Source organism: Archocentrus centrarchus, chromosome 1 (genome assembly GCF_007364275.1).
Source record: "Archocentrus centrarchus isolate MPI-CPG fArcCen1 chromosome 1, fArcCen1, whole genome shotgun sequence".
In the NCBI taxonomy this organism is placed as follows: domain Eukaryota; kingdom Metazoa; phylum Chordata; class Actinopteri; order Cichliformes; family Cichlidae; genus Archocentrus; species Archocentrus centrarchus.
In genome coordinates, this window is record NC_044346.1 from 35,624,799 (window position 1) to 35,651,408 (window position 26,610).

Genomic DNA, 26,610 nt, shown 5'->3' on the forward strand with positions numbered 1-26,610 from the left:
TGTGAACAAAATAAATCTGTTTTCATCAGTATTTTCAGTATGCACACTAAAAAAAAAAAGAAAATGTACTGAAAAAATTCAAAATAATAACATAAGTGCCAGAAAGATTGAAGGCTGTCAACAAATTAATCAGTAAAGTCTGTACCCAAAACAAGTCATAGAATCAGAAATCTGGCCTTGGACTGCCGCTTATCAAATTGTCTTCGGGATGTTTGTAAACAGATGCTCTGCACCCCCGCTGTCCCGTCTTCTTCTGACCTGTGTTGGACTGATCTCCCTGACCTAGCTGCTGAGGAACTCTACATCTTATCAGAACTGTTAGCTGAGGAGGGAGTTTGAGTCAGCCCTACAGTATTTGCCCCACTTGTTTGTGTTCTGTTAACTGTAATTTCCTCATTGTGGGATCAATAAAGTATCATCATCATCACCATCATCAAAACAGCTCCATGCTTTGCTGAGATGGACAAGGTTTGTTACAGCTAAAATATCCATCCATCCTTTTTCTTCTGCTTATGAAATTCAGGGTGATGGGGCAGCTACAATATATTTTTTAAAAATTAGCATGAAGCACGTGACCTAAATGTCTCCATATGTAAATATCCCAAACAGTTTGTAGCAAATGTGTAAAACACAAGTGAGCCATTCATCTGTCTTATTTTCTAAATTGATTTCAGTTTGTGCTCGCTGCACTGATTTAATTGTGAGGGGAGAATCTGTGTCACCATCTGTTCAGGTTCAGGTTAATTTTATTTGGATGAGTTTGGATTTAGACTGCAATAAGCGAGTCATCCATGTTGGCACGCTATTCACAAACAACACAGACAGCAGAATACAAAGTACTCAATGTTGTAATCATCTCAAAAGTTAACAAATAGGACACAAAAGGAAAGCAAGAAAGAATTACTAAAGACTGCTTTTATATGCGCTCTGTTATATTGCTTAGATTTTTTTCATCTAAGTAAAGGCTCCATCCAAATAACAAGTGAAACTTAAAAAAAATGTTCAAATCATTGGTGTGCCATAAGATAGTGGTGCCAAAATAAGAATTTGCAAATGAAATAGGATACAATACAGCTCATGGGTCTAAATGCCATTTTTTTCTCCCAAGTTATCATACTCATACTTGTCCCTATATAAAAATAAAGTAAACAAAATACTCACTCTTTGCATGAATTTTGATTTTTTTTTTTTGCAAAGAAAACTCTTTGAAACCTATTAGACGCTTATCATTGTTCTTCATTACACCAATGGAACGTGTAAAAAAAGAATCTAAATAAAAACTGATGCAGCAAAGTGTATGAAACACAAAATTTGTGCCACTGCCAAAATTTTTGGCAGTGTAAAAAAAACAACTTTCGGACAGAAAACCCATTCCTCATTTCCATCCACACTCATTGATCCAGGGCAACTGAGACTGAAACTGATTAAAGCACTATGTCTCATCTGCTCATTAAAAAACCTGCCATAATCACATAAAACATATACTCGGTGTCTATACATTTGCCCAAAAGCAAATATTTCTTTCACACATAAACTGTATCGATGTGTTTATTTCTTGCAGAGCTGCGTGAGGCCTTCAGAGAATTTGACAAAGATAAGGACGGCTTCATCAGCTGTAAAGACCTGGGCGAGTGCATGAGGACTATGGGATACATGCCAACAGAGATGGAACTCATCGAACTCAGCCAGCAAATCTGTGAGTACTGCACACAGACAGATAAGACATGCCTACAATTCCCTAAAATCTCTCACTCAGAAACCCAGTGAAGCAGCACCAGAATTAGCCATATGCTGGCTATCGGAGCGGTATTCCGAAAACGATGTGGGCTTCATAGAAACTTTCTGGGGAAAAGCTGATCCTATTAGAAGAGACAGCATCCATCCCACTTTGTCCCTATTAATAAATGATTTATTAATTGGTCAACATATTGATTCATTCTGTCTTACAGAGACCTCATTACAGCAGGATGACTGCTTTGGTTTAAACAAATTAACACCTCTGAGTCATACTAACTGTCAGAATCCTCAAAGCACAAGCTGAGGAGGAGGAGTGGCAGCAATCTTCCACTCCAGCTTATTAATCAAGCTAAGACCTGCTATAGGCACAGTTTTCTCACTAATTTAGAAGATCTTCATTTAGCCTGGAAAAATAGCTTTTTACTCTATAAAAAAAAGCCCTCTGTAAAGCTAGGACATCTTACTATTCATCACTGACTGAAGAAAATAAGAACAACCCCAGGTTTCTTTTCAGCACTGCAGCTAGGCTGACAAAGAGTCAGAGCTCTGTAGAGCCGAGTATTCATTTAACTTTAACTAGTAATTACTTTATGAATTCCTTCACAAGTAAAATTTTAAGTATTAGAGCAAAAAATTATTCACAGCTGTCCCACAGATATTTCATTATTTACAGCAGGTTTAATAACTGCTTATGTTTACTTAGACGCTCTCTCCAATCAGTCTTTGAGTTAACTTCAATAATTACTTCCTCTTAAACATCACAGTTTTCTGTGACACAAAACTGCTCAAGGAAGTTTCACCATTACTTAATGCTTCAATTTTAAATATGATTAATCTAGATTTATCAACAGGCTAAATACCAGAGACTTTTAAGGTGGCAGTAATTGAACCAACACTCAAAAAGCCATCACTTGACTCAGCTGTCTTAGCTAATGATAGGGCAATCTCCAAACTTCCTTTTATCTTGAGCCTTGAGGCACTCTTTGTTGTGATTTGGCGCTATATAAATGAAATTGAATTGAGTTGAATGAAATTATCTCAAAAAATTATTGAAAGCGCAAACTGATCATCTGCTGAGGAACGGTTTATTTGAAGAGTTTTGGTCAGGTTTCAGAATTCATCACAGTACAGAAACAGCACTTGTGAAGGTTACAAGTGATCTACTTATGGCCTCTGACAGTGGACCCATCTCTGTGTTTGTCATGCTAGACCTCAGTGCTGCTTTTGATATTGTTGACCATAACATTTTATTATAGACTAGGGCATGCCATAAGTATTAAAGGTACTGCATTGCAGTGGTTTGAATCATATCCATCTAATACACTGCAATTTGTATATGTAAATGGGGAGACTTCTTCACATTAAGGTTAATTTGGAGTTCCACAAGGTTGCATGCTAGGACCAATTCTATTTATATGATACATGCTTCCCTTAGGCAGTATTATTCAAAAACACTGCATACATATTTCATTGCTATGCAGATGATAGCCAGCTTTATTTTTTCTTGAAGCCAGATGACACAAATAAACTAGTTAAACTACGGGCATGTCTTGAACACATAAAGGCCTAGATTACTTCTAATTTCCTACTTCTAAATTCAGACAAAACTGAGATTACTGTGCTTAGCCCTGAAAGTCTTAGAAAGATGGTGTCTAATCAGATACTCTGGATGGCATTAATCTGGCCTCCAGTAACACTGTGAGGAATCTTGGAGTCATTTTTTGATCAGGATCTCCTTCAGTGTGCACATTAAACCAATTTACTTTTGCAATATCCCTTAAGTTAGAGTATTGTAGTTCATTATTATCATGCCACTCTAAAAGCTCCCTGAAAAGCATTCAGTTTATCCAGACCGCCTCAGTGAGAGTATATTTCTCCTATATTAACTTGTCTTCATTGGCTCCCTGTTATTCAGAACTGAATTTAAATTCCTTCTGCTCATATACAAAATCTTGAATAATCAGGCTCCATCAAATCTTAAAGACCTCACAGTACCTTATTATTCTAACAGAGCACTTCGCTCTTAGACTGCAGGCATCTCTGCTCTCTTCTCTTTCCCCTCACCCCCAAGTTGCAGAAGATGGCTGCCCCTCCCTCATCTCCATCCTGGTTTAGGTGGAGGTTTCTTCCTATTAAAAGGGAGAATTTCCTTCCCACTGTCACCAAGTGTTTGTTGGGGTTTCTTGCTAATATTGTAGGGTATACCTTACAGTATAAAGCACCTTGAGGTGACTGTTGTTGTGAATTGGGACTATATAAATAAAACTGAATTGAATCTAAATGAATGCTGGTTTATTCTGTATTTTGCGTCACAAAACACTGATGCACATTGGCTAACCTATGCATTAAAAGGCAACAGTGGGTACTTGCCTAAAAGAAAGTTTCTAAGGATTGAAGATTAGGAAAAAAAAGAGCATAATTTATGGTCCTGCAATGTTATCTTCTTTGCATAGCTTTGGCTACACACAGAGAGGGATTGTTGCACTTCAATGAAATCAGAGACTGTTGAGATGCACTTGCATGCAGTACTCCAACATTCCAGCACAAAGCCCTGGAGCAATGATGATATGTGTTTGTGGAGTGCTGATTGGTTAAAAAACTTGGTTTGCACAGGAAATGCCAGGAATGCCAGAGTTCTTCGTAAACAGGAAGAAAAAAGCATGGATGGACAGCACAGCTCATGGCTGCAGTGGACAGTTTTCATTGGACTTTTTCACATCACTTCAAACAGAATCATGTTATAACATCTGACTTCTGTCTGATAGGTCCTAAGCTAAAGGGCCAACACAAAACTAACAAAAAACTAATTAAAAAAAGCAAATTTTTGATGCTCCCTTCAGGTGACAGTTGCCAGCTATAACATGTTTTTGGGGGTGGGGGTTGGGTTTTTTTTTTTTTATAATGTTGATGTGGGTCAACAAATGATCCATCTTGTTATTAATTTCTCTGCTTCTAACAGACTATATACTTGTGCATGCATATTTCTTTTTCTTCTAGGTGGCGGCAGAGTGGATTTTGAAGATTTCGTTGAACTGATGGGCCCCAAAATGCTCGCTGAGACTGCAGACATGATTGGAGTCAAAGAGTTAAGGGACGCTTTCAAAGAGGTGTGCAATCTTATGTTAGCCACACAGAAAACCCTCCTCTGGGCAGAGCTGCAATCAGGGTTTGAAAATTTATGATGTCCAGAATTTTCTTTTTTATCTTAATGTATGATGTTTCATTTGCAGCACCTGTGGGCCAATGACCAGTAGAAAAGACTACACTTCTAAAGGGAATAGAAGTCTACAGAATAATATAGGGTCTTCACCCACAATACAAAGCGCCTTGAGGCGACTGTTTGTTGTGATTTGGCGCTATATAAATAAAATTGAATTGAATTGAATTGAATCTTAAATTTGCAATACAATTCAAACCAGAAATTTTGAAAACTATAAAGCACTTTATTTTGTCCAGCCTCCCTCTTTGCAGGAGCAGCTGTTTATGTAGAAATATGGAAGATGAGGGTTGTGTATATAAAATAATGAAAACAGACGGGAGAGGTGTGTGTGTGTTTTTATGTGTTGCCATCTAGGACATAATATGTTGATTTATGCCAATTTTTACTATCTATAAAAAGAAAATGATCTCAGCCCAGACCTCATTGACCTCAGAGCTGGTTGCAGTCATGTCTCTGGGCTAACCTGAGTATTAATATTTTCCTCTAATAATCCCTCCATTCTGCTTTCTAGTTTGACTCTGATGGCGATGGTCAGATTAGCCTTGGAGAGCTGAGGGAAGCTATGAAGAAGCTAATGGGGGAGCAGCTCAACCACCGTGAGATTGATGAGATCCTACGAGACGTAGACCTCAATGGGGACGGACAGGTGGACTTTGAAGGTGAGGGATTTATCATTTAGATAAGAAAGTTAAGGGGAAAAGAGAAAGAGGAGACTGTGGAACTTTTAAAGGTGGTAGCTCCGTTTTCCTAACCATCAATGAAAATAAATCCTCTCTCTCCACAGAGTTTGTGAGAATGATGTCTCGTTGAACCTTCAGTAAACCTCACTCTGCTGCACTAAATACAACACTGACAAGACTGTGGACTGTTACTGTTCTGTTCTGATGCACAAAGACTTCTCGGTGTTTGCGATATTTTTTCAGTTACCTAAAACCTCTGGACCATAAAATAATCCCTTAAATGTGTTACTGGTGTATGAATTTGATATCTATTATGTGTGTAATGAGAAATCTTGAGCGGTGTTTCAGCAAGGAGAGACCAAAGCTGTGGTGTTTTTAAGTTAATACATATTTATATGCATTTGCAGAAGAATTGCATTTAAAAAGCATTTAAAAGCCTGATAAAATAAGATCAAATCTGCACTGACTAGATACTGTGAAATTTCAAATATAATATGTATTATTTTTTGTTTCTTTGTTGTATTCATAATGGGGTGAATCAACAATTTAAACATGCAGTTTTGTATGTTATCTTAATTGAATCTGAAAGTTAATGAAAAATAAATGTACGGTGGCCCTGAGAGGTCAAACTGAAAAAGAACATGAAACACAGCAGAATACAACACAACAGGAATAGAAACAAGTTGCAGTGCGTTTGACCTCTCAGGGCCACCATATAAATATGAATATAAAGGTTTATTTTCAGAATTTCAGGAGTTTAATTCCACATCTAAATATTCAGCTTAAACTTGAAAGCATTCTCTGAATATTTGAGTACACATAGAAATCATGAATGCTTTGTTATGAGTGACATAGATATTCATTTTACAAAGTAACATAATTTTTAATATCTTTTTGATACCTATTTGATAACACCAACTGGTGATTTGTGTGTACTCAGTAAACATCAGTTTCATATCCTTTTACCGTTTTCCCTATTTGTAAAGTTTATCTGACTACCTGTTTCATAGCACATGTTTATTGTATGCAAGCATCTGCAGTACGCATGTATACCTCTTTAATGTTTAATTTGTACAGTGTTTAATGGGTCAGAAAATGCATTGTAAATAACAAAAACAAGTGAAAATAAATTAGTTTTTTTGGTCAGATAACTCATGACCATATCCTGATGATCAGTTTCATGTATTTTCTTTACATGTCCTTCAAGAAGTGCTCTACCTTCTCGATGAATTGCATCTTCCCCACATTTTTCGAGGTCATTTATAAGTAAGTAAGTAAGTAAGTAAAATTTTATTTATATAGCACTTTTCTAGATAAAATCACAAAGTGCTTTACAGCATTTAAAAGAAAACAATAATACACGATAAAACACACACAAACCACTAGTTAAAAGCAAGCCTGTACAAATGAGTCTTGAGCTGTTCTTTAAATGATTCAATAGAGTCCACAGATCTCAGGTGTGATGGTAGTGCATTCCACAATTTAGGAGCTGCAACCTCGAAAGCACAGTCTCCCTTAGTTTTTAGCCTAGAGCGAGGAACCACCAACAGATTTTGGTCAGAAGACCTCAGCAGTCTGTGCGTTATGTATGGGTGTAAGAGCTCACTAATGTATTCAGGCATTTGACCATGCAGAGCTCTGAAAGTCATCACCAAGATCTTAAACTGGGATCTGAACTTTATGGGAAGCCAGTGCAGAGATGACAAGATAGGTGTCACATGAGACCACTTAGAGGATCCTTTAAGTAGCCTGGCAGCAGCATTTTGGACCAACTGGAGGCGATTCAAAGACGATTTGCTGAGACCAATGTATAAAGAATTACAGTAGTCCAACCGAGAGGAGACAAAAGCATGAACAATAATTTCCAATTCCGGCTTGGACACCATTCGACTGAGGCGGGCAATATTTCGCAAATGAAAAAAGCAGGATCGCACAAGGCTATTAACATGTTTCTCAAAGCTAAGAGCTTGGTCAAATGTAACTCCTAGGTTTCGAACATTTGACTGAACCATTGATGATAAAAAACCAAGATTGTTTATCACAGTGGGAACAAAGCTATCGGGTGCACAGACAAGAACTTCAGTTTTCCCGGTATTAAGTGAAAGGTAGTTAGCAGCCATCCAGTTCCTTACAGCCTCAACACAGTTCTGAAGAATAGATAGTTTTTTAACATTCTGTGGAGAAAAGGAGATATACAGCTGAATATCATCAGCGTAACAATGATATGAGACCTCTTTAAATGCGCCCAAAATGTCTCTGAGAGGTAGTAAATACAAAGTGAACAAGATAGGACCCAACACAGAGCCTTGGGGCACACCACAGGACAGAGCAGCAGATGAGGATGTAAAACTATCAGCAGCCACTGAGAAGCTTCTGTCTGAGAGGTAAGAGCGGAACCAATCTAAGGCTGATCCAGAGATGCCCACCCATGTCCTTAACCTGTCAATTAAAATGTTGTGATCTACTGTGTCAAATGCTGCCGATAAGTCCAGGAGTACAAGAACAGAGTATTCACCTGCATCCCTTTTCATTAGAATATCGTTAGAGACTCTTAGGAGAGCAGTTTCAGTGGAGTGCAGGTTACGAAATCCAGACTGAAACTTAGTGCTTTTGTATCCACAGTCGCACTGTGGTCAGCACTGACAGGAGCCACTGATGGAGTCCCTTCCCACACTGGAGGAATGTACCAGCTCTGAGTGTTTGGCTCAAGCTTCATCACATCAGAGATCTTAGTGATGTTAGTCTTTTCCATTTTAGCATCTTTCCGGATCATTTACCTCTCTTCAGCTGCTCCAAACATACATGTCATACATGTTTGTATGTGCAAAATGACACAGTGGCTCCTCCTTGCTAACATCCTTCAGCCTTGTGAAAGCATGAAGCATCCTTTCCAAGATGTCTTTCTCTCTGGAGCTTGGAAATATTGACAGTTGCAGCATCACTGAGTGCCACCGCAAGGCTCGCAACTTCTTTGTCACGTTCTCGGCTTCCATCATCTTGAACCGTTTGATGGGGCTTCAGTCCCTCGGTATCCATGTGCATAATGCAGACACAGCGCAGCTCCTTCCTGACATCTTTCATTCAGCTGATCACTGATCAGCTGGGATGTTTGCTGCATCTCCATCGACAAGCTCAAGAGGGGAAACCATCTAGCAGCATCTGAGCACACACGTGACTATTCTGGCAGGTAACACATTATTATACAGCTGCCCGCACTCCCACAAAAATGGTCTACTTATAAAGAACAAACTGAAATTTGCTTTTCAGTCTCTACAATTTGTTTTATTTCATGGGGAGATTTCTGCCTACGAGCTTTGTATCCATCCGGAGAGCTGACAGGTGATTCCTGGACAGATTATCCAGTTTCATTTCCAGTCATTCGAGAAAATAGTATCATTGTGCCTGAGGGTGTCACTCCATGATGGAAGTTTTCCATTGCAGCTGTCATCTCTCCTCCTTAGTTCTCTCTCTTTCTGTTTCAAAGACTTGCAATGATCATCAGGATTATAGCTGCCAACTCCGCTACTCAGTTTCCACCCATGAAATAGCTTTCCAGATGTTTCCCTGGTAAGCCAGTTGTTTGTCTTTGAATTCAGAGATGTCAGCTACCTGTACGGCAATTTTACACGCGTTCTTCCAGGCACTCTGGCACTCATCACTATCATCATCAGCTAGGATGTGATAACAGCCAGCTGTGTCAGCCAAATGTGCCACTGACACTTTAGTTTGGTGTCTTTTTAGCATCTTAGAGACTGATTCCTGGAGTGCCCTTAGCATCTCTGTATCACTCTTTTTAATCTGAGTAACAGCAGACATCTTTAAGCTTAGTTTCAGTCAATATTTTGAGTCTGTAAGTTTTCCCCTTGCGTGCTGCTTATCAGAATTATATTTGTTTTCAGATGTTTTTCCTTTGGAATTTTTATAGTAATTAGCTTCTGATTCATCACAGTAGATGTAAACAGCTTCAGATGTCTCACAGAGGAATTAGAATTGCTTTTCAAAAGCCTCTTCTCAGTTTGGCAGCAGGCAGTGGTTCAGTGAATTTAGCCATTCATGCACATTTGAGCCTCTTATAAAGGGGGATTGTGCATCAAAAGGGCAGCAATTCCAGAACAGTTAATGCAATACTTTTATTAAACCATTCATCTGATCACATCTTGACTGTTTTGAAACCCACTGAGGTGGTGTCCAAAGGTAAAATTACAAAAATTGCTGTGCCATTGTCAAAAAAAAAAATGTATAAACTAACTATAAATAGCATAATGACAGGGAACTGTTGTTTAGAAGGTGCAGAGTACCACTCCTTGAACATATACTCATATAAATGTGCAGTCATAAACTCAGTCGCTTTTTAAAAAAAAAAAAAACTTTATTTTACCAGGTAAAATGTTTGAGTACCAGGTCTCATTTACAAACATGACCTGGCATGTTATATTGTAAAATCTGACTCAGCAATATTTGCAGGCATATATGCCCCAGTTATCAACAGAGTTGTCTTAAGATATCTGTGGAGACTAAATGAGTAATCAACAATCACTATGAAAATCATTTAGGTTTTTTTTTTCCAATACTGTCAAAAAAATTCTTACTGCATTACCAATATTAAATGTGCAGTTTAATTCTCTTTAAATCTAATATTTAAAGGATTTTTCATTTAATTAATTTATGCATATTTAAACATTAATCCATTTCTTTATCTGAGACCACTAGTGAAGATGCTTGTGTTATGCAATTTGTTTGAAACATTTAAGTAAAACGAATGATGTGCTCTCAACAGTTAAAGTGAAAAGTTTAGTTGTAAATTAATTTCAGAAAGTCATTGTTGTCCCCTTTCATCTCCTATTTAATGATAGCATACACTGCAACTGTATGGACTCCTGTTTTTTGCAAACCCTGATAACTTGTGCTGTCCCATCATGCATGACATCATAAGAAGCTTGTGTGATAACAGTTGTGTTAGGTTTTTGCAGTCTTGGGGTGCCCTTTGCCACTCCTTTTTTTTTTGCCACTCTTGCCGTGTCCTTTTAATAAAGTGGGGAAAACTGACGTTAAATTATATCATGACTTCTCACTTGAAGGTGAGTCACATGCATTTTCATATGCATGGGACACAGTTATCCACTGGGCTGTTAACATTCAGACCGGGTGGTCTGGGGTCATTGAAGACAGCAGACATTACAGCATTACACTCCACACAGCTGCACTGTGACTGAAGCTGCTTTTCACACAGTAAGCAAAGTATGATGTATTGATCTTCTGACATGTGGTCACTTTTGATCTGTCTGAATATGCTTTATATGCAACCTAATTCATTTTCCAGAAAGTGTTTAGAAATTGATGCACAGCCTTTTAGTAACCTTTAGTGTAGCCACGTGTCATGATCCTGGGGCTTGACCCAGTGTTTTGCATTTTGGACTTGAGTTTTTCTTCACTTTTTTTATCAGGATGTTTTGGTTCTTATTGTGATCTTATTTATCCGGAGTTTAGTTTTCCTTACCTGTCTCATGTTCCCCTTAGGTCCTGTCTGAGTGGCTGTATGTTTGCGTTTGTGCTTCTCCGTGCTCTGTCAAGTCTGCGTGTGTGTCATGGTTGGTCACTTCCTGTTTTATTTTGACAGTCCTGTGTTCCCTGTGCTTTGTGTTTAGTTTTGCTTCCTTTGTGTTATTAGTTTCATTTGGTTCACCTGTTGCTCCCTGCTGTGTCCACTCTCCCTAATTTCGTGGTGTGTATTTAAGCCCTCAGTTTTTTTTTTTTTTCTGTTCTTTGTTGTGTCCCCATTTGTGTCCTCCCCTTAGTTGTGTGTTTCCCGTGTTTACTGCACTGCCTGGGCCTTTTTGTTTTTGGTCTTTTGTGCAGCTGTGGTTGAAATTAGGATTTTGAGTTTTGTATCCTGTGAGAAGTTTTCAGCAGTAATGCTGCCTCAGAATTTAGTTTTGTCTCATGTTTCCTGCATTTGGGTTCGACCCCACATGTGACACATGATACAAAGAGCTGCTTTTCTTTGTGTAACAATTTTTTTTCTTAGTAAGCAGTGTTCTGGAAACTTAAGTGGCAGCTATATTTATGACTGGTGTCTGCAAGATTTATTTATTTAGACAAGCTTCTGATATTATGATCAAATCCACCTCAGTATCACCTGAATACAGTTTTACTGAAGGAGCAGAAGTCCAGGAAATCTATCCTATCAAAGGTGGTTAATGCCTTTACTTTGACTCAGTTTGCTGGATGGGAAACGCTGTATGACAGATACTTTATAAAGAAGATGGTACAAAGGCTGTAGCAAAGAATACACATCATATTGTGTGTATGTTATCATAAACAAGTGCAGCAAATGAATGTGAGGCGCAGACTTTGCATTGGAGCTTTCAGAGGGTTGGTGTCTGTCTACACAGAGCTGCTCCCACACAGCAGTATGGCCAAACTGAGAACTCACCACCTACTTGTATGAGTGGGTGGAGAAGTAGAGATAGACAGACAGATGGATGAAACAGACACATATAGAGACGTGTGTGTGTGTCTCTCTCTCACTTTTACCGTGCATAATGACAAAGCCTAAAGGGGTCCTTCAAAGTGGCAAACAGACACCCAATTCAACATGGATGATGTCTTTTTAGGAAAATAATCACCTAAAGAATCATACTTTTTTTCTTTTTTCCAATATTTCTGCCCCAGACCTTGAGTTATACTTTCCAAGTCAAGATTTTATATAAATTTACGTTGTTAGCCTGAAAAGGATGAGCGGAAAAAGATGGATGGATGGGTGGAAAATTATAACTTCACTGGGTATCTGACCACATTTCTACAGTACATGACAGGCATAAGTAGATGTGCAGTTTAAAAGTGTGAGAATTTCCCTGTTAAACAGACAGCCTGTCTGTCAACCCCAGAATAATTGAAAGAAATATATTCACAGAGCTGATGGAACTCGACTGTTGAGGAGCCACATGCAGGATGTAAAATACAGTGAATGAGTGCCAACTAAGAAGATACTGGGCACAGCAATAGAACAGGTTATGCTGGTGCGTCTGTGTAAGTGTGGTGCTCTTTCCCTTGCAGTATAAATTGCCTTGAGGAAACTGTTGTGATTTGACACTATATACATAAACTAACAAAAGTCTGGGAGTAGTTGTCATCTGTGCATCTGGAATACCTCACAATTATGAGCATTGTATGTGAATCCAGCTGGAAAGCTGGAAGGTTTAAAGTCGACAAAAATCAAAGCAGCAGATTGAAACGTCGTTTCCTTGTTTGTTCAAACTTTAAAATGTTCCTTTAAGAGTTACAAAAAGTTAACTGATCCCTACGTGTAAAATTAGTGAACAAACCTTTCACTGTTTTACTATTTGTTCCTCATATGTTGTAATAGCAATTGATGTTAAATGGACTAGTTCTTATATAGAACTTTTCTACTCTGAGAGCTCAAAGTACTGATACAACACGTTTACATTCACCCATTAATACAAGCACTTCCATGTGTAACTAAGCTAAGTGCTTTTATTGTCTAGCATTCACACTCCAGAGAGCAGCTTGGGGTTCAGTATCTTTCCCAAGGATACTTTGCCATGCAGCCTGGAGCAGCCAGGAATCAAACCGCCAACCTTCCGATTAGTGGGTGACCTGCTCTACCGCCTGAGCCACAGCCACCTTGCATGTAACGCAAAGTGAAATCTATTCACACACTAGAGAAAAGTCTGTGTGAAATGTCAATAATGGTAAAAAAGTATAAATGTGGAATCTTAAATGAAATGTATCAGTTAATGGTTACTGTGGAGAATATTCATTATATATAAACCACTTTGCACGTTAAAACTTTGATTAAATCAGTTTAAAAAGGAGTTAAAGAATAAAGATGAGGGAAATATCTACGATATAAAGAACACTGAGAGCACAATCCTGCAAATTTGCATGAAGAGAAATGAGTAGGATGTCCTGCTGTGGGACTGGCAGGCCAAATGATAGAAGAGAATCAGGCAGAAATGTGACAGTCTCATGCTCCTGTAACACTGCTTTATTTCTTAGTGCTGTACAAGAGTATCCTCTCATGGACTCGAAGAACAAAATTTTTGTGGAGGACATGTATTAGCATTTATTAGTGCCAGAAAGGATTGATGACATGGAAGAAACTTGAACTAAAAAAACAGGCTAATATGGTTTCAAAAGCTCACTCTAATAAAAGTTTTAGATTGAAAAAAGTAAACAAGCCATAGTTTCACTGTAGGCTTCATAAAGCTGTTCAGCCTCAGCTTGGAGGAAGTGTTGGCTCTACCTCCCTCTAGTGGCCTATCATTGTTAAACACTGAAATAACTGAAGCAGCACTGTAACACCACTGCTTCCCTTTTTTCTACACTATTCAGCTCCTGTTCATTCCCAAAACTAATAATTAACATGACTTTATGCTTATAATTTTGAAAATTGTACTGTTTGCTTGCTTTTTCCACCATATCAGTGGAACAGGAAAACAGGGACAGCATGGCCCAGGTGTCACGTGGGTCCTTTTGCTTAAACACAATATAACAAGCAAAACAGGGACTTGGATGTAAAAACACTCAAATACTTGTAGGTGAAAAACTGCAAGGTGAAAACAAGTCTTTGAATATAATTTATTACAAAAGTGGTGCAAGCTGTGATATTTAATTTCCATTGCATTTGATTACATGGGTGATTATCTAAAACCTAAAGAACAAGATAAAAAAAAATCAGTGCAGTACAAAGTAAAGTACAGCATCATTAAGTGATAATAAAAAGAGTACAAGTCTTTGTAAAGGCATTTTAATAAATGCTTATTAATTGTCACTTATTAAAAAAAAATCTGTTAACAAATGTGTCATCAGTCAGAAATTTGTTACTAAACTAAGATGATAGTTTCAATAATATTCATGGGCCCACATTATAGTAACTAGGCAGATTCTTCAAAACACCAGCGTGTATTCGCTCCAGCATCAGCTGGACTCTGAAATGAAACTGGTCACATAATAAAGTTGCTATGATTTTAGTATCAGACAGTATCGGGTATTGCTTTTCAAAGGTCTTTTGTGCAGGAAAACTACATCTCACAGATCCAGTTTTGTTCAATATTACAGTTCTCGTCATTCCAGTCACCGTTGCCTGTTGCACGGTGCCAGAACTCCACGCAGTCCTGGTTCCTCCCGTCATAGCTGTTGGGCTGACCTTTACCCCAAAACCTACGAGAGGAAAAGAGATGTCAAAGTGAAAATAAAAACTTCTATATGCTTGGATGAGTGGGACTTTTTTTTTTTTTTTTAAAGTTTAGTTTCCTACGTTGTAGTCAGTGGAGTCCCGTCCACCCATTTCCACTGGCCCTCTGCTCTTTCATCAGTCAATCCAATCCAGACTTCTTTGTCACTGCTATACAAGGTATTGATGAAACTCTATTAAAGAAGAGACATTCAAGTTACAGCAAAGGTTTGCCATACAAAAAAGATAGGCGGTGATGCAGAAAAAACTGTACAAATCAATATTTGTATATGAACAATTGATAAAATCATCTACAAAGATACTGACTTGCACAATGCACAGGAGACGATTTGAAAGCTAGACAATACTGGTGACAAAAGACAGAGCCACTGGACTTTGATATTTATATGCCAAAGACAAGCGTTTGTTTGTTTGTTTGCAAATTCATTTTGAAGGTTATGTCAGTTTTGTGAGAATAGTTTATTCCAAACTTCCTAAAAAAAACTGATATCATGCATAGTAAGCAGATGTACTGGTGAAATGAAAAGTTTAGTGCAGCTTTAACAATACAAAACACCTTCCAATGATGTACGACAAATGTGAACAGGTCAACAAACCATTTCCTCTCTGCTTTTGATTATTGCCAGGTCTGCGCCTCTGTTTTGGCAGTCGGCTCTGCTCCTTTCCCAGGTTTTCTTGCTCACTGACGTGAAGTAGCAGCTGTACTCAAACTTCTTCCAGCCAGTGGGGCATTTCTTCTCTATAATTAACAGTATTTGCTGAACAATTACGATACACTGGAACAAAAAAGTGACTTTTTTTTAAAGAGATGCTTGCTAGCTGTCTTTGATACAAGCTCAGCACTTCTCCAGGTGAGAAACTGTTTTGCAGTGCACTTTGTGTGCCTGTTTTCTTTTTTGCTTACCTTGCATTGTTGCATTCAGTCTGTTAATCTCCTCCAGCAGCTTTTCTCTCTCGGCAGTCAGGTTTTCATTATTCACCTTCAGCAGGTCTCTTTCTGATGTTACATTCTTGAAATTGTTTTCGAGGTCATTTTTTTCCTTAACCAATGCGCGATAAGTAGCCTGCAGATCATTTTCTGCTTTTTTAATCACATTGAAGGAAGTCTGCAGCACCTCCATTTGTGCAGTCAGATTTTGGTGACCTTTTGCTAACGTGTCCTTCTCGCTGGTGGAGAAGTTGTTTCTTTCCTGCAAATGTTCTACTGTCTTAATCAAGTCATTGTACCTTATCTGCAGCTGCTCCTTTGATCTGGTTGCATTGTTGAATTTGTTCTGTAAGTTGTTCCTGTCTTTGGTCACAGAGTCATAACTGGCCTGTAAGTCAGTTCTGGTTTTGACGAGTGAATCATATTGTTTCTGTAGCAAGTCTTTGCCTTTAGTCAGAATATCATTATTCGACTGCAACTGGCTTCTAAGAATTTTTAGCTGTGCTAACTCTTGGTTTAAAGCAGCATTGCTGTTCTTTAACTGGATTTGGTCTTGTCTAAGCTGGTTTTTTTCCTCCATCAGTGAATTGTAATTGGTCTGTATCTGGTTCTTCCTTTGAGATACAAAGTTGTAATTGTCCTGTAACCGGTTATAGCTCGACTGAATATCCCGCCTCTCTTTTTGCACGTTTTTCAGGTTCTGATTCAGATTCTCTTTCTCACTGATCATGGCTTTTGAGCTGTTCTGATAGTCTCGCTCCACATTTTGATCTGGAAAAGAGGAGTCATAACAGAGGAGAGAACAATCAGTTTATTTCCCCATGATATTAGGAAATGTTAATACTAGACAAAGAGAACTAAAAGGTAGACTCACAGTGGACACTTTGACCTATGACCCCAGCCAAAAGGAGAACACACAGCAACCCGAGGCACACTGTGGCAACCTTGAAAGGACTGTTTCTCACTGCATAAACTGACAGTAGGCAAAGGAGAAGCAGAAACTTCAAACTGCTGAAGTAAGCTAAGGAAACTGTGGTATTGCAAAATTCTATTAAAGAACATTTTGTGCAAACAATTAAAAAAATTGCCATTTAGAGAAACACATAATTCACGTATGTTGAATAAAGCAGCATAAATCATAGAGGCTCTAACATTGGCCATATTCACTTAATACAACCAAAAGTATTAATGTGATAAATATCACATGTTCACTTTGCCCTAACAAATGTTCTAGTTGACCAATAACACAATTAGAATTTTTCAATAATTGCTTTTTTACTATTTTATTTATTTGCTTTTTGCCACGTAAGAACCGTCTTTAAACACAATATGGTCACAACAGGAAGTTATTTGTAGTCATTTAAAGATCTGATTTTGACAACAGGACAAATTTAAGTCCAGTAAACATTTAGTTGCATTTTGCTTCCAGCTGTTCCTGGAACAATTAATAAAGAGTTGCATGAGAGTGTTTTAGTCCTGGTTCCAGAGTTTCTGAGTTGCCCTAGAATTTGGGGCTCATGATTATTATTTAGTGCTTTCACGTGAACATGCAGGGAAAACCCTGGGTTAACTTAGCAAGTTGGTAACCAGCATTGTGTGACCAGTTATCCTGATCACCAATGGTAGGTGAACCCATATAAGGGAAAGACACCCTGGGCATGTTGAACTCACTTTGTAGTTTTGGGACCCTGGTTTCCTGTTTAGTGTTTCTAAGGTTTAATTTTCCCGTTTACTTTGGTTAGTTTTGCTTCCTGATTCCCTGATTGCTTTCACCTGTGTCTTATTCTTCACTTGTTATCCCCAGTTAGGTCTTACTGTATTTATGTCGTGCTTCCACTACCTACTCTGCACGACACAGTTTTCTTTTGTTTACGACTCCACCCCTCAATGTGGTGGAATCAATTATAGCAACTCGGGCACAAGTCATTTGGGGTAATTTGTATGTGACTCAAACGCGGCCATTAGCTCGGAGACCTCCTGATGAAATCTCATTTCTCATCTGTCACCAAGCACAGAGACGTCGGCACCTCGTCGTTAGACCACGGTGTTGGTTTGCATGTATCCATCTCCCTCTCTGTCGAGTTTTAAAAATGTCGCATTTGATTCTGGTGAAGGAGTCGCTGTCATGGCTCATGACTCCCTGGCCAGTCAGTGCATGTTGTTCTTCCACGTTACATTTTCAGATCGCTTGGAACCCCACCTGAGTGGGTATTAAAAGTACCTGGAATGGAAAACCCTACAAACCGTGTCGAGTCGAGGCAGGCCGTGCTGAGTAGGTACTAGTGGAAACGTGGCATTATAGTCCTTTCTTCCCCTTATCCTTTGTCATAATGGTTGTGTGTCATTCCCAGTGCATTCCTAGTTTTGCCTGGCCCCGTGTGTTTTTTCCTGTGTTGGCCTTTGTTTTGGACCTGGCACTTGAGCTTAATAAAGGCTAATTTTTTCCTGTTTGCTGTGCATTGTGAACTAAAACCTGACAAAAAAATACCACAGTTTTAATGACCTAGTCTCTAAAGTGTGCTTTCTGATGGTGTGCAGGTAGTATACACGTGGCTGGTTTTACATAAGGCTACTGCCTGGCACTGCTGGTTGTTACTGGAAGCACACCTCCAACTGAATGCTAATGCTGGTCAACAAACAAATAACAGAAATAGGGTGGCTGTTTGCTTCACACAGGAATTTGAGGAAGGTTACCATCTCCTCATTGCTCCACACAGATCAATTTTTTTTCCATCTGCACCAAACATAAACAATGTTTTTGCATTATTGAATGGTGGGTGGAAGCCTATTTTATTGTGCTGTGTGCAAATAAGCAATTGCTTGCTAAGGTGATAGCAGGGCAGTGTCATGCAGTTCTGATTTCCTTTGATAAAAGTAAGGAAATTTGAAATCAAGGTTCATTACCTGCAGAGCGAAGTTGATTGCCATCTTCAAAAAACTGCTGGTAGGCAATTTTATTCTCCTCAATGCCCATTTTGGATGCATGGTACTTAACACTCATCCTTCCAACTGCCTGATAAGCTGGAGTCCTTACACTAAAATCAAAAATGTCTGTATGTGAAACAGAGTTTTTCATTTGCATTCCATTTGTGTTGCAGCAAATTCTCTCCCCTTCCAGCTATTTACACCGACATAAAGAATATCAAGTTTCTACTACATCTCATGATTGTGTTTAAATGTTGATTGCCTTTAAATTGATTGCCTATAAAATCAAAAGGTAAATGACTGATCACAGATATATGCCTAAACCTCAAAGAACATAAAATGTATTTAAAGTAGCCCTTACCTCCCCTTGCAGATCTAACAATTAAAACAATGGAAGAGCTGGAAATGGGATGATGTCTGTTTTCAAGCAGAAAAGCATAAAGTCTAATCTACTTCCTATCGAAGCAAAATTTGAGGGTATTTTAGGAGGTGGCGCAAGAGCAGTCCTCCTTCCGGAGTGAGTCAGCTAGAGATGGGAAAGGAAAGAAGTCAAAGGCTAATCTTTACCCTCCAATCTCATTGTACATCCTGTATAATGACAATAAAGGCATTCTATTCTATTCTAAGATGAATTTTAACAGTGCATTACAAAGAACACAAAAAATATAGTAAACTTCATATGAACTAATCTGTGAACACAGTTTGTGTTTCTGATCAGAATACACACCCACCACATTTAAGTTCATGTTGCCAAAGAAAAGTTTCAGTCCATGCAGTTTGAGTTCTAGAAATTTCGCAACATGATCCCCACGATATGAGGAACAGCAAATTTCACAAAACCCAAAAAATGCTGAGACTGAAGTTTCTGTTTGAGGATATTATGCAGAGTCAGGTTTATTTATTTTTAATTTAAAGAAAAAACTTTACAACGGCGCACTCATTAAGCAGGCTAAATAATGTGCTGACTTCCTTCCTAATATGACAAAAATATATGATTCATAATCAGAACTGAGCTTCTTAAGCCTCCACTGTTCAGTATCTGAATGCTCAGATTGTTGAACCCAACACCACGTCCTACCAGGATGGAAGTTTCTGCTGAGAAATAATGTGAGGAAAGCACGGCTGCAGACAGGGATGGGATTTAAGGCCATAACTTTTTTTTATTATCTCTCCCAAGCAGATGCTGTTATACATCCAGCAGTTGATGTTTATAATCAGTCACAATGTGAAAAACAGCCATCATATCATATCATAGCACACACTGATCCAACCCATGGAGGTGAGTGAATCCAGGGCCCTGTTCCAGGAGGGAGGTTTAGCTAATAACTCTGAGTTTGTTAACCTTGAAATGAGGGAAACTCCGGTTTTCCGTTCCTGAAAGAGTTAACATCAACTCTTGAGTTAGTTACCATGGTAACAGATTCTGTGACCCTAACCTGCTGGCTGGCAGGTTTTCTTCAACAAACTCAGAGTTTCTCTCAGGCCCCTCCCCACCTGTCTGACACTCTGATTCATTTCATAAATTCACTGTCATTCTCCAAACCGGATACTCCTTCAAAGAAGCTCACCGCTGATTTCATACTCAGGAACTCATTTAAGATTTTGACACAAGTAAAGAGGGTCTTAAAACTGCCATAACCCCTGCTTTAAATCAGGCCTCGTGGATCCTGCCTTCGGGCTCTGGTTGGGTATAGGCCTCTGCTCTCTCATAGACCTCTTTATTGATAAACTGTTTCTGTCATTCCCACAGCTGCAGTCTAAATTTGATTTGACCCCAAATCATTTTTCTTATTATCTGGAGGTTTGGAGCTTTGCAAACCAACTTAGTTCATATTTTCTATGATCTCCTTATTAAACCTCCCACTTCCAGACATCTTGTTCCACAGTTTGTGAATGTTTTCACTGCAGCTACATCATCTCTTCATATTAGAGATGCACGGGCCAAAGATATGGGGGTTTCAATCTCTGCTGCACTCTGTGATCACATATAGGAATAAAAGATTGCTCTATTAATGCTAGGCTGCAGCTAATCCTGTTAAACATGTCATTCTCACAGAGTGGGAATCTGCCTCACCTCCCTCTTTTAAGTGCTGGCTGAATAATATGGTTTCCTGCTTACGCCTTGAAAAAATACGCTACACTCTCAGTAACAATGTTCCCAGATTTGATAGGATTTGGGGGCCATTCCTGGAGCATATGAGCAGTTCCGCTCGTGTAAGTCACAGGTAGCCTTACTTCAGTTTGGTAGCCTCGTCCTATCACTGACTGTGACAAATGTTGGCCCTTGACCTACCTGTTTGTGGACGTGTAAGTTGGCATACCATACCCTGATATATTCACAGTCCTAAGAGACTGCGGTGGAGCTGAAATTTTTCCCCCTTTTATTTATTTATTTATGTACTTGCTTATTATTTTACTTACTTATTTTCTCTTCTCTGGCTCTCTATTTTTCTTCACTCTGTTGATTCATCATTTTGGGGTGTTACTTTTCTTCTTTTTTTTATTATTTGTTTTTTGGACCGTGTTTGTTTATCCTTTTAGCAATATTACTGACAGGCAGTTGGAGTCTGGGATCCGTTTACTGCTGTTACAGTTGTATGGACTCATCAGTGGATAATAGGAGGAAGGAGATCCTAGCGCAGTAAACATCCATCTATACTGACTGGTCTTCACTGACTCTGCTCATGCATGTAAATGTATGCTGAAGACTGTCCTGTTGCCACTGCTGCTCTTTGACAGTAATTTGTTGTTGAAAACAATAAAAAAATATAATAATAAATTCACTGTCAAAGCGATCAGTGTCACTGATCAGTATTAAATAAATGAATAATATCAGTATTAAATAAAACTGACCTGAGGGTCTGCTGCTAATAACTAAGATCACAGGTCGGTCTGTAAACTGGGTCTCATCTGTTTCTGCAGATTTTTATCTTCACTTTCAGTCTCCTGCATTTCGTCCATCAGGATGCAGCTGAATAATTAGATTTTTAAAAATTACAATCACATGTAAAATTAAGATTTCTCCTTCATCTGATGAAAATTCAAGTTGGGTAAATGATGAAAACAGATATAAAATTCAATTTTATTTATATAGCACCAAATCACAACAAACAGTCACCTCAGGGCACTTTATATTGTAAGGTAAAGACCCTACAATATGCAATATATGATATTTTTTATTCTTTTATAAAATAAAAGAAAAGAAATTATATTTTTTATATCAAAACTTTTATTCTGTCTATGGTGATGACAGCGAGGACCAAGCTGATTAAATTGTCTCTTTTCCTCCCTCCTGTTTATAAGATTAATATCACAGTGAGCTCTGACACGTGTTCACATTCCTCAGTCATCTGGATTAAAATGGTGGCGCTGCTCTTTATTTACCCGCTGCCATGTTGAATCCTGGTGTCGCAGCTCCATTGATGGTGGCTCTCTTTCCTTACTCAGGCACATGCTAACTCAGGGTTGATTGAACTCAGCTGTTCTGGAACAGGAAACTCAGAGTTGCTGATCTCAGATTTGATCACCTCAGAGTTTGTTGAACCTGTTGAACCTTGGTCCTGGAATAAGACCCAGGCCTCTGATCTTGTCTGCTTCCCAGATTGTTTCACCTGCTGTTACTTACGTTATGCCTTCACCACAGTCCTCTTACCCAATTATTGCTCTGTGTGTGTGTATATAGGCCTGTGCTGACCTCCTCTATTTGCCAGTTAATGTGTTGTGTTTCATGTTTTGCCCCTCATGTCTGTGTTTTACAGTTTTTGGATTTCCTTTGGATTTGCTTTGTGCTTTTGGACTATTTGTCTAAGAAAGGCTCACTTTCAGTTACTTTGTCTGGCTAGTTCACCTGCATTTAGGTCCTTCCCCTCACATCCACTCCCGAGAATCTCTGAAGAAGATATTTAAGAGAGGTTACTCGCTCTGCTGATTTAGTAGTCCATTCCACACCTTTTAGCCGCACCTCTAGAACAGGATAAGACCTTTGCATGAGCATCTCAGGCATTATCCAGGTCTGGACACGGTTCCAAACAGGCTTTTCTTGTCAGGGTATATCTCAAAAAAAATTCTTTTCACTTTGCCATCTACACACTCACTGGAGTCAATGCTGTCTGCTGGGGATTTTACTGTTTTTCACATCGAGGCTGTAGTGATGATGGCGTACTCTGTAGAAAACTTGTTCAAGTAAGGACTGTTCTCCACCTGGTGTGGCATACCCATTGGTGACCCCCACACAACGGAAACCCAGGCTCTGGTAGAGGTGGTGTGCTGCCAGTGCATACGCTGTGGTCCCAAGGATAACAGAGGAATATCCACGATGAGCGGCAAACTCTAGAACTTTCCTTCCCAGTGCAACACCGACCCCACGTTTCCGATGTCTCTGCTCAACACACATCCTCTGCAGGACAACAGCGCCTCCTGACACCTCCTGCTGGCCAACTGCTGCTACAATGCCCACAACTTCGCCTTCCAACACTGCCACCCAAAAACACGAGCCTGAGGCAAGCACACAACAAAAGGAAAACAGGCCATTGCTTCAAATATTGGAAACAAAAAATATTTGGCATATTATCGCCTGAGTTTGAACACAGTGTAGAACCAGAATATAAAAAGGCTGGCATGCAAAAGCTCCTCAGTCAGAAGTTGATGTCATTGTTTTGCATTTTACAGCAGTCAGAAAAAAACATGGCACCACCGATGAAAGGAACTGGTAAGCAACAGAAGAATGAGACTGGAGATCTTGTATCTAATCATGATCTCTTCTTTGTTGCAGTGTGTGGAATAAGCTATGAATTTGTGTTGTCCAGCATAGAAGGCTATATGGACACCTAAGTAACAAATTTTCTCAGTAATATTTCTAAATTTGTATGACCTAATCTTTAGCTTTTAATCTGATTGATGATCACATCGTACAGTACTTTGTCCAAAACTGCAGCAAGTGTGGAAAATTAGGGCTTATCTGTTTGTAATCATATCAGCCTGGATTTTGTAGCTTTGTAGTGCCTTTGTGAAGTCCGAAAATTCAAAGCACAACAAAATGCTGGGGTGAAAGGTTTTTCAACAGAAACTGTATTTTCTTCTTTATTTCAAAGCTTTGAGGAAAGACCATGGGACCGATGCATTAAAGATCTGCAAACAGGAGCTGACGCAATTCCTTGCCTTTCCTGTATTTTGACGCAACCGGACGCGACAGTTTGTGGTTTTCACTCAGTTGTTATGTAAATGCTATTTTGTATATGTACCTGGTGACTTCATGTAAAATTCCTCAATGTTCGCCATGTCTGTGCTCATGGCTTGCTTCAGGTAACCATGGATCACACGCCTGCTGTAGAAGTACCGCAAACACACCACAATTGCTGGGAGGAGTCCTACCACCCACCAAGACTTGGTGATGACAAGAGCCATAACTGCAAGAGGAAAGATATACTGTGATGCTTACATGTAAGGAAATTATGAAGTTCAAGACAAAGAAAGACAAAAGGCACAAGGTAAAATTCATTTGGACATGAAAAACAAAAGCAGTAAAACTGAAAGAAGGAAATGTTTTTTGTAGCAGACAAACAGCATGTTGGTCTTTTTTGCAGGCACTCAACTTCTTGGTGTATTTGAAGTTACCATCTCACCAAACTTATAAACTCCAGTTAGAGAGCTTCTCTTACCTGTCATAGCAGCATAAAGCAAGAGACTCTCAGGGTGATGTCTTAACCCTCTGAAGGCAGTGTCTGGCACCATCTCCATCAGCCCATCATAAAAAATATGCTGCACTACTCGATTGTCTTTTAGCTCAAATTTACGTACTAAGAGTCTGTCCATTCTGCTTTTTTGAGTGTGTAAGATAAGCGGCTGTGGGCTAACAAGCGAGTTCTTCTTTCAGCAACAGTTTCTTCTCTTGTGGTATTTTCCTGTGTAACCGGTAGGTTTAGTCAACCTCTACCACAACTGTGTCCAAGAAACCCCACCCAGAAATACCTGTGGGAGTGGCTACCTGCACAAATTACAGCATTGCAAGTTTTGACAATCTGATAGTTCATTTCAAACTGGTGTTCAGAGGCCCCTGAGTGCTGCTTTGTTTTTAGTAACACCCGAATATCCATATGAAGGCTTGTAGCTTTCCACACCTAAATTATCCTTTCCAAGATGATCAATACAGTAATTAATCAGCTGATCCAATACCAAACCGTCCATCTGTCACCTTTCTGCTAAATTCGCTGCTCCTCGGTCATTTATGTTTGAAATCTTCTGAAACACAAATGCTCTTTGGGTCACGTCTTTTTGGTCTTTTTGTTTTTAAATGAATTTTCAAGATAAACTGTACAATGATGTTTAACTGTAATCTCTGCCCTTCCCTTATTCCTAGTCTGACTCTTTTGAAATTAGGATGAGTATTCAATGAGCAAAGCTCTACAAACAGATACACATTTTTTTATTTTCATTTATTTTTTTTTTTATTAATTTTTTGACATTTTGGAGATAAACAGTACATTCGTGTTTAACTTCAATGACTGCTTCTTCCTTATTTATTGGCTAAATCTTTTTGCTACAAGTATCCATCCACTGAGTAAATCTGTACAAAATGCTGATGATGAATTTCTGATTTTTTGACTTTTATACTGTAGATTGATGATAAACTCCAGTCGCTACTCCTCCCTTATTTTGTTGGCCAATTCTTCTGAAACTTGGTATGACTGAGCAAAGGTATACACAATGTTGCAGACAGATTTTCTTTTTTCTTTTTTTTCTTTTCTTTTAACAAACTTTGAACATTTGTAAAGAATAAAATGAGTATCGACTCAATGATGGTTGACCTACAGCCCAATTAGTTTCCATTTCAGTACATCACATATTGTGCAAGTAAAACATTTGACAGCAGAGCTGTACAGGCCAAAAGCTCTTTGTTTTGTTTTGTTTTTTGGATTAAAGATCTTGTGCTGATTTACCCCGCGGATTTGAAGTGACCAAAAGTAACCAATAGTTGAGGCTAAACCAGTAAGATCAAGATTAATTGTAACATGGCATCAGTCCGATGGTATGATTACATTTTTAAGAGTTATTCTAAATCACATTTCTGTTTTGAGATATTACAATGCCACTAAATGCCACTTTCTCTGTAATGAATGTAGGGTCCTTATCTTATAATATAATGCACCTTGAGGTGACTGTTGTGATTTGGCTCTTTATAAATAAAATTGAATTGAATTATCATAAGATTCTGGCAAGTGAGGAATTTTGTGCACAGTTGCTTCACTGCGCATAACAGTTAAAATCTCAAACCCGGAGTGCAAATTCCTCCAAATGACACAAGCAAATGATAGCAGCAGGATTAAGATGATTTCAGCACAATAAAGAGCATACACAATCACCAACTGTTTCCATGTTGGCTTAAGGTTTAAATATGAGCCACATAATACACTGCTTATTCATGAGCACTACAAAGGATGCAGCTAATGGAATGTAATCACTTTAAGAAATTTTCCATTGAGTTAAAATAGAATGAGGCAGCAGAAGGCAAGAGGCTGAGAGGAAGCAAGGAAGCTGGTGGGGAATGACTCACTAGTCCACAAATTCTAGAAAGATCTGTTGAGATTAAAAAAAATCATTGTACATCGGAGAGGACCAAACATGCCAAATGTGACATGAGGGTTGGATAAGCTGGATTCTATATTTAACAGTGATGACGCTCTACAGTTGTGATGCATATGAAATGATACTGATGCGAATCCTGGCTTGTAGGCTATATTGGAAGGCCACAACAAGAGCAGGGAGGCAAGCAAATGGAAGAACTTGGATCACAGCTAGAGACCAACTTTCAGACAAGTTTGCAGACACTTTTCTGTCTCTTTCAAATGCAAATGAGCAGCAGTGCTATCAGCTCGGGGAAAACCGCCTCACCACATCTTTCATACAT

General features: G+C 38.8%; 3 protein-coding genes across 4 annotated transcripts in view; 1 reads left to right on the plus strand and 2 right to left on the minus strand.

The window, feature by feature from the left end:
* cabp2a (calcium binding protein 2a) overlaps positions 1 to 6,807 on the plus strand; it is a 34,578-nt gene extending 27,771 nt beyond the window's left edge. For both annotated transcript variants that reach the window (XM_030723116.1, XM_030723063.1), the window contains exons 4-7: positions 1,562 to 1,696; positions 4,735 to 4,844; positions 5,469 to 5,616; positions 5,742 to 6,807. In XM_030723116.1, the coding sequence (XP_030578976.1) occupies positions 1,562 to 1,696; positions 4,735 to 4,844; positions 5,469 to 5,616; positions 5,742 to 5,767 (419 nt within the window). In that variant the 3' untranslated portion in view covers positions 5,768 to 6,807. The remainder of the gene's footprint in view (positions 1 to 1,561; positions 1,697 to 4,734; positions 4,845 to 5,468; positions 5,617 to 5,741) is intronic.
* A 7,417-nt stretch (positions 6,808 to 14,224) lies between these two features.
* On the minus strand, positions 14,225 to 19,161 carry LOC115785255 (C-type lectin domain family 4 member G-like). Its single transcript, XM_030736829.1, has 7 exons — positions 19,069 to 19,161; positions 18,687 to 18,817; positions 16,657 to 16,755; positions 15,759 to 16,553; positions 15,451 to 15,593; positions 14,918 to 15,027; positions 14,225 to 14,820 (listed from the first exon to the last, which is right to left on the minus strand). Exons 2-7 carry the CDS (start codon positions 18,781 to 18,783, stop codon positions 14,682 to 14,684), a joined length of 1,383 nt encoding a protein of 460 aa, XP_030592689.1. The 5' UTR covers positions 18,784 to 18,817; positions 19,069 to 19,161; the 3' UTR covers positions 14,225 to 14,681.
* A 2,833-nt stretch (positions 19,162 to 21,994) lies between these two features.
* On the minus strand, positions 21,995 to 24,584 carry LOC115787513 (N-acetylaspartate synthetase-like). The gene is made up of 3 exons (XM_030740271.1): positions 24,365 to 24,584; positions 23,948 to 24,112; positions 21,995 to 23,201 (listed from the first exon to the last, which is right to left on the minus strand). The coding sequence occupies exons 1-3, from the start codon at positions 24,516 to 24,518 to the stop codon at positions 22,807 to 22,809; spliced, it is 714 nt and encodes a 237-aa protein (XP_030596131.1). The 5' UTR covers positions 24,519 to 24,584; the 3' UTR covers positions 21,995 to 22,806.
* Positions 24,585 to 26,610: the final 2,026 nt, after the last annotated feature.

Excerpts from the sequence above, each read along its gene's own strand:
- LOC115785255 (XM_030736829.1), bottom strand. The coding sequence starts at position 18,783 with ATGAGTGTTAAGTACCATGCATCCAAAATGGGCATTGAGGAGAATAAA. Across the intron at positions 16,554-16,656 it reads CATAGGTCAAAGTGTCCACT|ATCAAAATGTGGAGCGAGAC; the intron begins GTGAGTCTACCT and ends CCTCTTTTCCAG. Across the intron at positions 15,594-15,758 it reads ACTGAATGCAACAATGCAAG|AGAAGAAATGCCCCACTGGC; the intron begins GTAAGCAAAAAA and ends TGTTAATTATAG.
- LOC115787513 (XM_030740271.1), bottom strand. The coding sequence starts at position 24,518 with ATGGACAGACTCTTAGTACGTAAATTTGAGCTAAAAGACAATCGAGTA. Across the intron at positions 24,113-24,364 it reads GCTTTATGCTGCTATGACAG|TTATGGCTCTTGTCATCACC; the intron begins GTAAGAGAAGCT and ends TTCCTCTTGCAG. Across the intron at positions 23,202-23,947 it reads ATTTTACATGAAGTCACCAG|GCTCGTGTTTTTGGGTGGCA; the intron begins GTACATATACAA and ends TGCTTGCCTCAG.